The sequence below is a fragment of the Chrysochloris asiatica genome, unplaced genomic scaffold, assembly GCF_000296735.1.
Source record: "Chrysochloris asiatica unplaced genomic scaffold, ChrAsi1.0 scaffold00130, whole genome shotgun sequence".
Lineage (NCBI taxonomy): Eukaryota > Metazoa > Chordata > Mammalia > Afrosoricida > Chrysochloridae > Chrysochloris > Chrysochloris asiatica.
Window position 1 is genome coordinate 3953043 of NW_006408648.1, and position 11766 is coordinate 3964808.

General features: G+C 43.9%; 1 protein-coding gene across 1 annotated transcript in view; it reads left to right on the forward strand.

The window, feature by feature from the left end:
* The window catches only part of LOC102833043 (kalirin-like), a 398989-nt gene that overhangs the window by 156440 nt on the left and 230783 nt on the right, over nucleotides 1–11766 (forward strand). The window contains exon 9 of the mRNA XM_006869427.1: nucleotides 1975–2205. Within this exon, the coding sequence (XP_006869489.1) occupies nucleotides 1975–2205 (231 nt within the window). The remainder of the gene's footprint in view (nucleotides 1–1974; nucleotides 2206–11766) is intronic.

An 11766-nucleotide genomic window follows, 5' to 3' on the forward strand; every position in this document is an offset into this window, starting at 1 on the left:
ATATACAAATATAATATTTCTCCCCACTAAGTCTCGATCTCCAGCAATATGTGATCTAGACGTTCCACCGAAAACCATGTTGGTGTTCAGCATGCTGTCCCTGACTGTCTATAGATGTGGAGACTGAGGCAGAGGACTAGAACTTGGGTTTCTGGGACTTGGCCCTCCAACCCTAATCACCCTGCCCTGTACATAGCATAGTGCCAAAAGACAGCCTTTTCTGAAATTCATTGAACTCTTTTGGATTTGGTCGTAAAGTGTTTCATTATCTATGTGTCTGGAGAACATTAAAACCTCTCTCCCCCTTCTGTGGCAACAAACCATGGGGTGGGGGTTGTGGAAGTCGGTGGGAAGTGGTGGTCACCTAAACTAGCCATGTTCCTCTAGTGCCTTTTGGCACTCTGCAGGTTTCTTCTGCACCTTCACCAGCACTCCTCTCACCCAGCACCCAGCCCTGCAGCAAGAATGACAGCTGAGTCTGGGTTCTTGATTCTCAGAGCCTGAAGGAGGAGGGTGTGAAGGGAGGCTGCAAGCCCAGCATCAGGTTCCCATTCATCATCATACTCCTTTCCCCAATGTGCTGGTAGGAAGACTATTTCAACTCTAAACCAACTCTGATTTCAGGATTCAACCAGATTAATGAGCACTCTTAACATTCCAATCAAGTCCCCAGTGTCTACTGTTTTCAACTGGAGGGATACATTCTCTCCTGGGTGTTCTTCCAAGTACTGTAGGACCCTAAGTGTCCATTGTAGGATGCTTATGGTACTAGTAATGGTGCCAGGAAGTCAGTGAGAAGAAGGACAGGGAATGCCCTCAGCATAGTGGGTGTTAGAGAACTCAGCACTGTGGGTGGTATGTCTACAGTCTAAGGCTCCCTCCCTTACTCTGTGCATTTTGAGAACATGGTGGATGGTGCTGCTCTTTGGTAGAAAGAAGCAGGTTATGTGAGAGGGAAATTGTGAAAAAAAGGAAAAAGAGGAAAGAAAGAAAATAAGATGGGAGTAAGAAATAATAATGATAATGATGCTGAAGCTATTTCTTCATGCCAGACCCTAGTCTGTATATATTAGCTCATCTAATCCTCTATGAAGGAGCTCTGGTAGCATAGTGGTTACAAATCGGGCTGCGAACCGCAAGGTCAGCAGTTCGAAACTACCAGCTGTTCCGCGGGAGAAAGATGAGGCTTTCTGCTCCCGTAAAGATTTACAGCCTCGGAAACCCTGTACAGGGTCGCTATGGGTCAGAACTGACTCCACGGCACGTAACAACAACAACAATCCTCTATGAGGTACGTATTGCTGTTGTCCCCATTTTACAGACAAGAAAACAGAAACCCATAAAGCTTACTTCTGTTCGCATGTCTGTAAGTTTGGAGCCAAGTAAAGGAAGATGAGAAGAAAGAGGAGGAGAGGTTTATGGTGGGAACTTATTCTGAAATGAAGTTCTTCTGCCTGGCCTAGTCAGTGAGGCAATCACAATATTTATCAAGTGCCTACTGTGAGCCAGGCACTATTCTAGGCATTGGGTGGAAAGTAGTTTAAAAACAAAACAAAATAAAACCATAAATCCAGAGTCCCTGCACTCATGGAGCTAAAATTCAAGAAAAAAGAGAGACTGACGTGAGGGCTTTGCAGGCCCCTTGTTAACTTCAGCAGCTCCCTTCCTTACGTACCATATGGGCAGATGAATGGGCTTCCTTCTGAGCCTGGAATTCTAGTTCTCCGGGATGCTCTGCTCTCCTCTAGACTGTGAGCAGGGCAGCCGAGCAGCTCTGGCTGCCTGGCATGCTCCTTGATTACTAGGGGTGTGGGGATGACTGCGTTTCTGAAGTCTAATGGGATCCCCTTAGTCTAAGCAGGCTCCTCATCACTCACTCTCTGCTGTACCGTGTGACGCTGCACCCTTGACTTGCGTGCCATGCGGCTTTCTCCCTGGCTCAGACCTGCAGCAATGCTTCTTTTCTTCCTGTAGGTCAGTCAGGATGGCAAAGCTCTGCTGGATGTGCTGCAACGCCCCCTGAGTCCTGGCAACTCAGAGTCCCTCACAGCCACTGCCAACTACTCCAAGGCCGTGCACCAGGTGCTGGATGTGGTGCACGAGGTACTGCACCACCAACGACGGCTCGAGAGCATCTGGCAGCACCGGAAGGTGCGGCTCCACCAGAGGCTGCAGCTCTGTGTCTTCCAACAGGATGTACAGCAGGTAACAGCTCTGCTTCTACTCCGTTCCCCATCCATCCCAGCAGGAGCCTGAGCTCTAGGACCTGCACTAGGTGGCCAATCTAGGAATGAACAGACTGCAGTGGGAAGGAGACCATTTAGCCCCCAGCACATTCCCCAAAACAAAACACCTTCTCACAAAACAAAAACACCCAGCCTGGCTTGTTAATAGTTTGCTGCTTCTTTAAACTGCTTTAGAGACTTAATAGACTTCTCCAGCCTGTGTGGCTGTAAAAGGAAACTCAGACTAAGGAAGCTCTAGCAGTCAGAGCATGTATTTTTTTCTTTTGTCAGGAGAGCTTAACCCTCATTCAAGCAGTGAGATTGCTAAACAACTCAGGGGTCTGAATGGCTCTCTGAGCTCTGTCAGTGTTGGGAATAATCATAAAGTGAACCTACTTCTCAGTCAGGGAGGTGGGGGCTTGCCAGAGTTGGAGTGGAGTGGGGTTTAGGGCTTTATAGAGGACTCCTTGGTGAGACTGTATGCACTTCACTGTATGTTCCATGATTAAATGTTATTGTGGGCTGTATCTGTGTTGTCAAAGGCTGCATTTTACTTGGATCCACAAACAACAATCATGGAAGCAGCAGTCAAGAATTCAAACAACGTATTGGGTAAATCTGCTGCATAAGACCTCTTTACAGTATTCAAGAGCAAAGATGTCCGTTTGAAGATTAAGGTGCACCTGACCCAAACCATGGTATTTTCAACTGCCTCAAATGCATATGAAAATTGGGCACTGAATAAGGACTACTAGAAGAATTGATGCATTTGAGTTACAGTGTTGGGGAAGAATATTGAAAAGACCACGGAATGCCAAAAGAACAAACAGGTCTGTGTTGGAAGAGATACTGCCAGAATGATCCTTGGAGGCAAGGAGGGCCAGACTTCATCTCTCATACTTCAACCATATTATCAGGAGGGACAAGTCCCTGGAGAAGGACATCATGCTTGATAAAGTGGAGGGTCTGCGAAAAAGAGGCAGATGCTCAATGAGATGAATTGACACCCTGTCAGCAGCAATAGGCTCATGTGTAACAACAATTGGGAGGATGGTGCAGGACTGGGCAGGGTTTCATTTTGTTGTGCGTAGGGTTGCTATGAGTCATAACCGACTCAACAGCACCTAACAATAGCAGCAGTCTGTGTTCTTGCATTATTATACTCGTCATTGCTCGTTCCTTCACCATAAATAATAAAGAAATGGTTCTCTTTCTTGCCTTAAAAGGATATCTTGCTACAAATGCCCTTTCAGATGAAATAACCCCATCTTTCCCCTATGTATTTTGTGCCTCTGTCTCCTTGGGGAGCTTAGCTCTGAGGCCTAGTATTCTAGGAAGGGAAGGTAGATGGGAGGAAATAACTGAGATTGAAACCCCGTGTCATCTCCCTTTGGTTCATCCTGAAGGGAGGGAAGGGGCACTCCTGCTCAAACACCTTCCACATCACATGATTCCATGCATCTTCACAGATAATAACATTCACTTTTCCATGTAAAATTAAGAGAAACTGAGAGTCAGCTGTGCATGTCTTTGCAAGTGTTGGTTCCTTTTACAAGCTGTTGTTGGAAGAGGCCCCGGGGGCCAGGGTTCCCTGAGGTAGACAGGCAGGGTCTAGGGAGAGTGGGTCCCCTATCATTGGGGTAGCAATTGCATGCAGTCAGTGGAAGGTGTAGACATGTCCTCCTTCTCAGGCTGCCCTGAGACTAAATTCCAGCTCCCTCCTCACTGAGGCAAAGATTGAGTCTTCCTTGACCTCTCACTGTTTAGTGCTGGCCAGGCTCTGAAACACTTGAAGGGGGCTGCTGGGAATGGAGAAGCAAAAGAATCAGTTGTCTGCTCTTGCCATCTGGAGCCGTCCAGATAAATATATCATCGTGAGTGCAGGAGAGCACAGGAGTCCGTCTGTGAATGAGACAGGGTGAGGTGCCAGCCTCCGAAAGGCACAAAGGAGGGGGCGTTACTATTTCTGTGAACTCTCAGTGACTGGAGCAGATGATCCCGGCAACAGATTGCCATCCTTCCTTTGCCTTCCTGCTGGCTTTATGCTGTTGCTACTATTATTCATTAATGCTGACTAGGAATGGAGACCAAGTGGCACAGTGGTTAAGTACTTGGTCACTAACTAAAAGGGTTGTTGGTTCAAACCCGCCATCTGCTCCACGGGAGAAAGATGTCAGTATGATTGGAGAAGCACTGAAACTTTAGAAACCCTATTGGACAGTTCTACCCTGCTCCAAAGTTTTGCTATGGGTTGGAATGGCCTCAATGGCAGTGAATTTGTTTGTTTTGTTTTGTTTTTCGGTTTTTAGAATGGGCTTTGTGGGGGTGCAGAGAGGCGGCCAGAGGGGCAGGTGAAAGTCTTCAGCATGAAGAGGCAACATTCCAGACCCGACTATCTGGGAACTGCTGTTATCAGATTTTTCTGTGGCCACTCAGGCATCTCAATTATGCTAAGAAAATGTATAATGAAATGTCTGTGGACATTCTGTAGCATTCTCTTGAAAATGAGAGCATTTCTGGAATGAAGACACTATCAATTCATCTTTATTGTGTGAATCACATTGTTGGCACCGAACAAAAGCAAGCAGGAGATTATGAGGTGCATGAGATGGGGGTTTAGAGATTTCATGAAATTGTATTTCCTAGGATGGTTAATTCCATTGTTCATCTCACATCTGAGAGATGTGACTTCTTCTAGGTACATCTTTCCTTGGGGCAAACTCAAAGCAAAATACAAACTCAATGGTGGGCCTCACATGCTCACCTGATACCAGACAACCATTGGTGCCTGGTAGACATCTGCACTGTGCTTCAGAAAGGTGTAGGACTTCACACACTAAATGGTTAGGTAAGGAACTTGCCTTCAATCTCCTGACCCCTAGCCATGAGCCTGTCCCACATTTCAGGTTCAGACAAGTAATTTTCCTGTTCTACCATGTTCCCTCAAGCATTCTCTCCTACCTACTATATCTGTCTATCTATGTATGTATGTATGTATGTATGTATGTATGTATCTATCTATCTATCTATCTATCTATCTATCTATCTATCTATCTATCTATCATCTGTCTATCTACAATTTTGGTACATTATACTTGTTGCTGCATGTCTCATCTATTCCAATATCTTCATGAGAGTAGAAATGGTGCATCTCTCTTATAGTTCTTAGCTGTGTGTGGCACAAAGCTGGGATTCTCTTTTTATTTGCTGAATTACACTGTAGTTACCATTGAGGGAGCCTGCTTCTGTGAAGTGAATACCATTTAATCCTCCCTCCCAATGCACTCAGGAATCACTGGTGAATAGTGGGATGAGAAAGCGTGAGGCTCCAAGATATCTTAGCCCAGACAGAGGACGCAGGGATGTACCCTCAGTGCTCCTGAAGCATCATCCTGCTCATCAGTTATTCAGCATGCTTAGGGCTCCATCGTAGGCCCAGGGCTGTACTTGGCTCAGGAAAGATATCTGTTTATTTAGAATGGCACAAGACATACACATTTGAAAATTAAGGAGCAGCAAGTCTGCAAAGAGAGTATCAATGGAATCATTACAGGAAAAAGCATGTGCAAAAGTCAGAGTTGGTGTCTTGCTGGAAAGTAGAGGGAACTGATTAAACCCTAGAGTCTAAACTTGAGACAGCACATTTTGAGACCTAGAGATGTCTACTCAGTGGCCCATGTGGGAAACTTGTGTTGAGCATCAGTGACTGGTGCAGTACAAAATCGCAGATTAGAGCCTGGGCTTTTGAATCAGACCTCCTGAGTTTAAATCCTGCTCTGACATGTCATGGTTGTGTGGCCTCAGGCAAGTCATTTGAGCCTATGGTCCTTCTGTTTCTTTGCCTCTAAAATAGGCACAGTAATAATAGTGTGTCTCTCATAGGACTGAATGACCTGCCTATTGTTGTTAGGTGCATCAACTCGATTCGGACTCATAGCAACCCTATGCACCACATAACAAACAAAACACTGCTGGATCATGCACCATCCTTACATTTTTTGTTACACTTGAGCCCATTGCTTCTGTCTCTGTGCCAATCCATCTCTTTGGGGATCTTCCTTTTTTTTCGCTGACCCATCACTTTTATCTAGCATATATCCTTCTCCAGGGCCCGGTCTCTCCAGATAATGTCAGAAGTATGAGAGACGAAGTCTCACCAACCTGGCTTCTAAGGAGCATTGCAGTTGTACTTCTTCCGACACAGATTTGTTTGTTCTTCTGACAGTCCATGGTTCTTTTAATACTCTATTCCAACACCGTAACTCAAAGGCATTGATTCATCTACTTGCTTGGTGGTGGTTCTGTGATATGGAATCAGTTTCAACTCACACTGACCCATGGTGAGGAATTTTGTTTTCTTGACATTGAGATGCAATCCATACCGAAGGCTGTGTTCTTTGATCGTCATCAGTAAATGTTTGAAGTTTCCGCAAGCAAGATTGTATCATCTGCACATCGCAGGTTGTTAATGAGTCTTCCTCCAATCCTGATGCCATGTTTTTCTTCATAGAATCCAGCTTCTCATATTAATTGCTCAGCATACAGGTTGAATAAGTATGGTGAAAGGACACAACCTTGTCGCACACCTTTCCCAATTTTAAAACATTCAGTGTTCCCACGCTCTGTTCTAACAACTGCTTCTTGGTCCAGGTACAGATTCCTCAAAAGTACAATTAAGTGTTCTGGAATACTCATACTTCACAATGTTGTCCATAGCTTGTCATGATCCACACAATCGAAAGCCTTTGCGTAGTCAATAAAGCACAGGGAAACATCTTTCTGATATTCTCTGCTTTCAGCCAAGATCCATCGGACATCAGCATTGGTATCAGTCAGTGTTAGCTGGGTTGATCGCTGCAACGTCTTTAAGTGGTACTCGAGCGCCCCCTGGTGCTTGTGTGGTTGGGGACTCCCAGCATGATTCTCCTGTTGGTGGTTCTGCGGGTTCCATTTTATTCTGTTATAAAACCTTAGCGGTCTCCAGGATCTGAAAGTAATCCAGTCTAACTTGTTATACTATTGAGGAAATTGAGGCATAGAGGTAGAGAATAACTTGCCTATCACCACAACCTAGTTTCTGGTGGCTCCAGAACCAGTAACTAAGGCTCCTGAGTCCCAGAAACTACACAAAAAGAATGAATGAGACCGACAGGAAGTACACTTGCATATGTGCATGGAGGGTGAAAAGACAAACACATGCACACACCTCAAACTAGATAAGGAGGGAGAAAGAAATAGCAAGTCTGTGCATGTGTGTGTGTGTGCATTCATGTGTGGAGGGAGAGAAAGATAGACAGCGGAGAAACAGATGTATCTGGGAGGAGAAAGAAAGATAGGAAGAGACAGATGAAAAAGAGACAGTCACTCTTGCTAAGGGGAAAGAAGGAGAATGAGAGAGAGGAAGACAAGCCTCTACCTGACTAAATTCCTGTCCCATTGCCATTTTGGGGGGTGATCTTTGCCCAGGTAGGACTACTTTATCCTTTTAGCATCTAGAACTAATGCATGGCAGAGGAAGGTAAACCAAAGCTAGGTGCCAGTAGAGAAGATTCTGTTGAAACCCCTGCAGGTAGCATTGACCTGGCACTTCATTTCTGTAGGAGCTCTCTTGAGGGCCCAACAGGTATATGCTTAGCTGTCTTTTTCCTGTTGGGCTGGGTGGCAGTGAAAATAAATCTCCTAGAGTAAGATGGAAATTTGAATTCATGAAGTTGAATAAAGATGTGATAGGGCATGCCTTAAGGTACTTACTGATAAAGATAAAGATCAAAGACCACAACCTTCAGTATGGGTTGCCCCTCAATGTAAACAAAACAAAAATCCTTACCACTAGACCAATAAATAACATCAGGATAAATGGAGAAAAAGTTTAAGTTGTCAAAGACTTCATTTTGCTTGCATCAACCATCAGCACTCAGGGAAAGTAGCAGTCAAGAAATCAAATGATGTATTGCAAGGCAAATCTGCTGCACAACACCTCTTTAAAGTATTTAAGAGCAAAGATGTCAGTTTGGGGGCTAAGGTGAGCCTGACCCAAGCCATGGTATTTTCAATAACCACATATGCATGCGAAAGTTGGACAGTGAATAAGGAAGACCATAGAAGAACTGATGCATTTGAGTTATGGTATTGGAGGAGAATATTAAAAGCACCATGGACTGCCAAAAAAACAAACATCTGTGTTGGAAGAAGTACAGTCAGAGTGCTCTTTGGAAGCCAGGACGGCCAGATTTCATTTCTCATACTTCGGACATATTATCATAAGGGACCAGTCCCTGGAGAGGGATATCATACTTGGTACAGTGGAGGAGCAACAAAAAAGCAGAAGCCCCCCCAGTGAGATGAATTGGCACAGTGGAAGCAGCAATGGGCTCAAATGTGGTAACAATTGTGAAATTGGCATCAGACTGGACAGTGTTTCGTTCTGTTGTGCCTTAGGTCACTGTGAGTCGGTACCCTCTCAGTGACACCTAACAACAATAACCATAGTATTGCTGATGGAATAATTATCAGATTCTCCACCCCCCCTCCCACCCTGCCCCAAGGAACCCTGAAGTGGCTAAGTCCTTGGCTACTAACCTAAACCAATCTACCAACTGCTCTGAGGGAGTGGGAGAAAGATGTATATCCATAAAGATTTGCAGCCTTAGAAACCCTAATGGCAGTTCTACTCTGTTGCTCTAGGTTGCTGTGGGTTAAAATCTACTTGATGACAACAGGTTATTATTTTTTCTAGTTTAGAGGGACTCCTGGTATGGTTCTATAGGGTCAGCACTGGACTGTGAACCACAAGGCCGGCAGTTTAAACCCACCAACTGCTCCTTGGGAACCCTATAAAGGGTTGCTATGAGTTGGAACCAACTTAACAGCACTTAACTAAGTAAACTAAAGTAATACAGCACTGACCTAAAAAGTACTCCATAACAGCATTAGCCAGTCTCTGCCTTCTGTTATTCTTACTTCCCTAACTCCTCTGACTTCTGATCCTGTGTTAAAGGGCTGCTTGGGAGTCCAGATAAACCTGACTTTGTAGCGAGAAAAATAAAGAGTAGCTAAATTCTTGATCTTTCTGGAAAATAGAAATTCCCTTCCATTTTTAATTAGGCAGAACAACTATTTAAGACTGCTCTCTGCAGGCTGCCTTATTTTGCCTCCCCTTCTTCCTCTACCTCCATTTGGACCTTTTTGTTGTTGTTGTTAAGTGCCATCTAGTCAGGTCAGACTCATAGTGACCCTGTATAGGGTTTCCAAGGAGCAACTAGTGAGTTTGAACTTCTGACCTTGCAGTTCAAACCGACCTTGAGGTTGAATGCTTATCCCATAATACCACACTAGGCCTCCTTAGCCATAATAAATCAGTACAGTATGTGTTTTGGAACACCTGCTGTGTACAAGGCTCTGTGCTAGGAATTTGAGGTCTGTGCCCTCATGAGAGGTTGTATATACCTTTATGGATACATTGGAATACTAGTGTGTCACTGTAGGATAAACACTGGGCTGCTAACCACAAGGTCAGTGGTTCAAACCCACCAGCAGCTCCTCGGAAACCCTATATACAGTCACTATGAGTCAGAGCCAACTGGATGGCACTTAACAACCACAACAGCAATGGATCTATTAATGGTGTATGGTTGTCTACTTAGAGCCAACGAAGCAAAGTGACACTAGACTAGTGTGGTCCCTGTAGTTGGTGTGGGGTTTGTGCTGGCCCTGGGAACATGGACATAAGAGATGGAAGAGGATGTGCCTATGGAGGTAACCAGAAAAAAGTGTGCATGAAAAAGCTCACACAGACAAAAACAAACCCTAGGATTAAGGTTAGAGTTAGGGTTAGGAGGAGCATTGTCCCTGTGAGCTTTTTTATTGTATGCAGTGATGACAATGGGGTGTTTTCTGTGTGGGCTTTTTTCATATTTGCTTTTCTGCTAGAATCCCTGGAGAAGGCCAAAACACCTAGAGCTAAGTAATAGAGAAGAAACAAGAAAAGACAGGCTAATCTTTTGCCCTCTCCCTACTGGAAGTGATAGTGGGAGATAGGACTGGAAAGGGGTTACAAGTGGTTTTGGTGATGGTGGCATATTTGAGACTCTTATACCCTCCCTTAAGGAGCCTTGGTGGCACTGTACGGTAAGCAGTGGACTGATAAACACAGTTGAAAGTCATCAGTCACTCCATGGGAGAAAGATGAGGCTTTCTGATCCCATAAAGATTTACAGTCTCAGAAACCCTCTACAGGGTCACTCTGAGTTGGAATAGACTAGATGGCCATGGGAATGCTCTCCCCAGAAAAGTGTGTCTCCACACAGCAGTCAGGTAAGCCAATGATGGCAGAATGCACCTGGCTTCAGTGGCTTCCATTCCGAAACGATGTACTGCAAATGAACCTCCCCTGCTTCTATCCATTTTTGTGGGGCCTCACATGGAAATTTATAGTTTTTACTGTCAGCTCTTGCATGCCCATGACTGTCTAAAAGAAATTTAAGAGTAATTAAAAATAAAATAAAATTTAAAACCTTCCAAATATTCAATATTTTACCAGCTACAGTGACTATAGCCCCTTAATCATACTAAACCAGTTTTGGCATTGTATAATCCAACTGACAGCTTTGTCTAATAAAGGTGAGCACTTTGGGTTGCACACAGAATCATGACTTATTTTTTAAAAGTGACTGGAATGATGATGCATCTAGTAACTAACTCTTCCAGTGCAAAAGGGAGGATTAAAGGGTCTGAAAAAGAAACACTCAGGGCATATTTTGCACCCAGTTAGATCTAGAAATGCACGTAAGAAAGAACCATCTTCAGAATTGGGAGCTCATGCTGGGAACCTGGTGGGTATGTTTTAGAGGGGCCTTTTTTTTTTTTTTTTTTTTTAAGGCTTTTATTGTGGATGAGTGGAAATGTACAGGGCAGATTGATTATCAGTCTTACATTCAACAAATCATATATCTTGTTTCATCACAATGATTACATTCCCCTCCCTGTACCATCAGTTAAAAGTGTTTCTGTCTATTCACTTTAGCTTTTATTTATTTATTTGTTTATTTATTAAACACTCAGGCATCTATAATAATTCACACCACCAAAGGGCACATTGTAGAGGAGATTTTAAGCATCAGAGGAATGGTTGGATTCTAACTCTAAGATTTTGTTAGTAAGATTAGAGGTATCTGTCAAACCTTTATTGTGCAATGCTCAGGATTTATCATCCTTATGAGTAAATATGATTATTTACTTATAATGGTCGTTCATTGACCATTATCATAGTTATTATAATGGCCACTCATTGAATTTACTGTGTGTCACTGCCTGTGCTAATCCTTTCATTTGCATTTTCTTATTTAATCTCCCCAATAGTGTTAGGCAGGTGATGAGGAAATTGATGCTTACAGAAGTTAAGAAAACTTACCCAAATTTACACAGCCAGTAGCAGATCAAGGATTATGGGAAGCCATGACCACCTAACATCAGCATTGGTGTTCAGTAAACTGTCTCTGCGATGCCATGGGCAATATATACATACATACTATGATGCCATGGG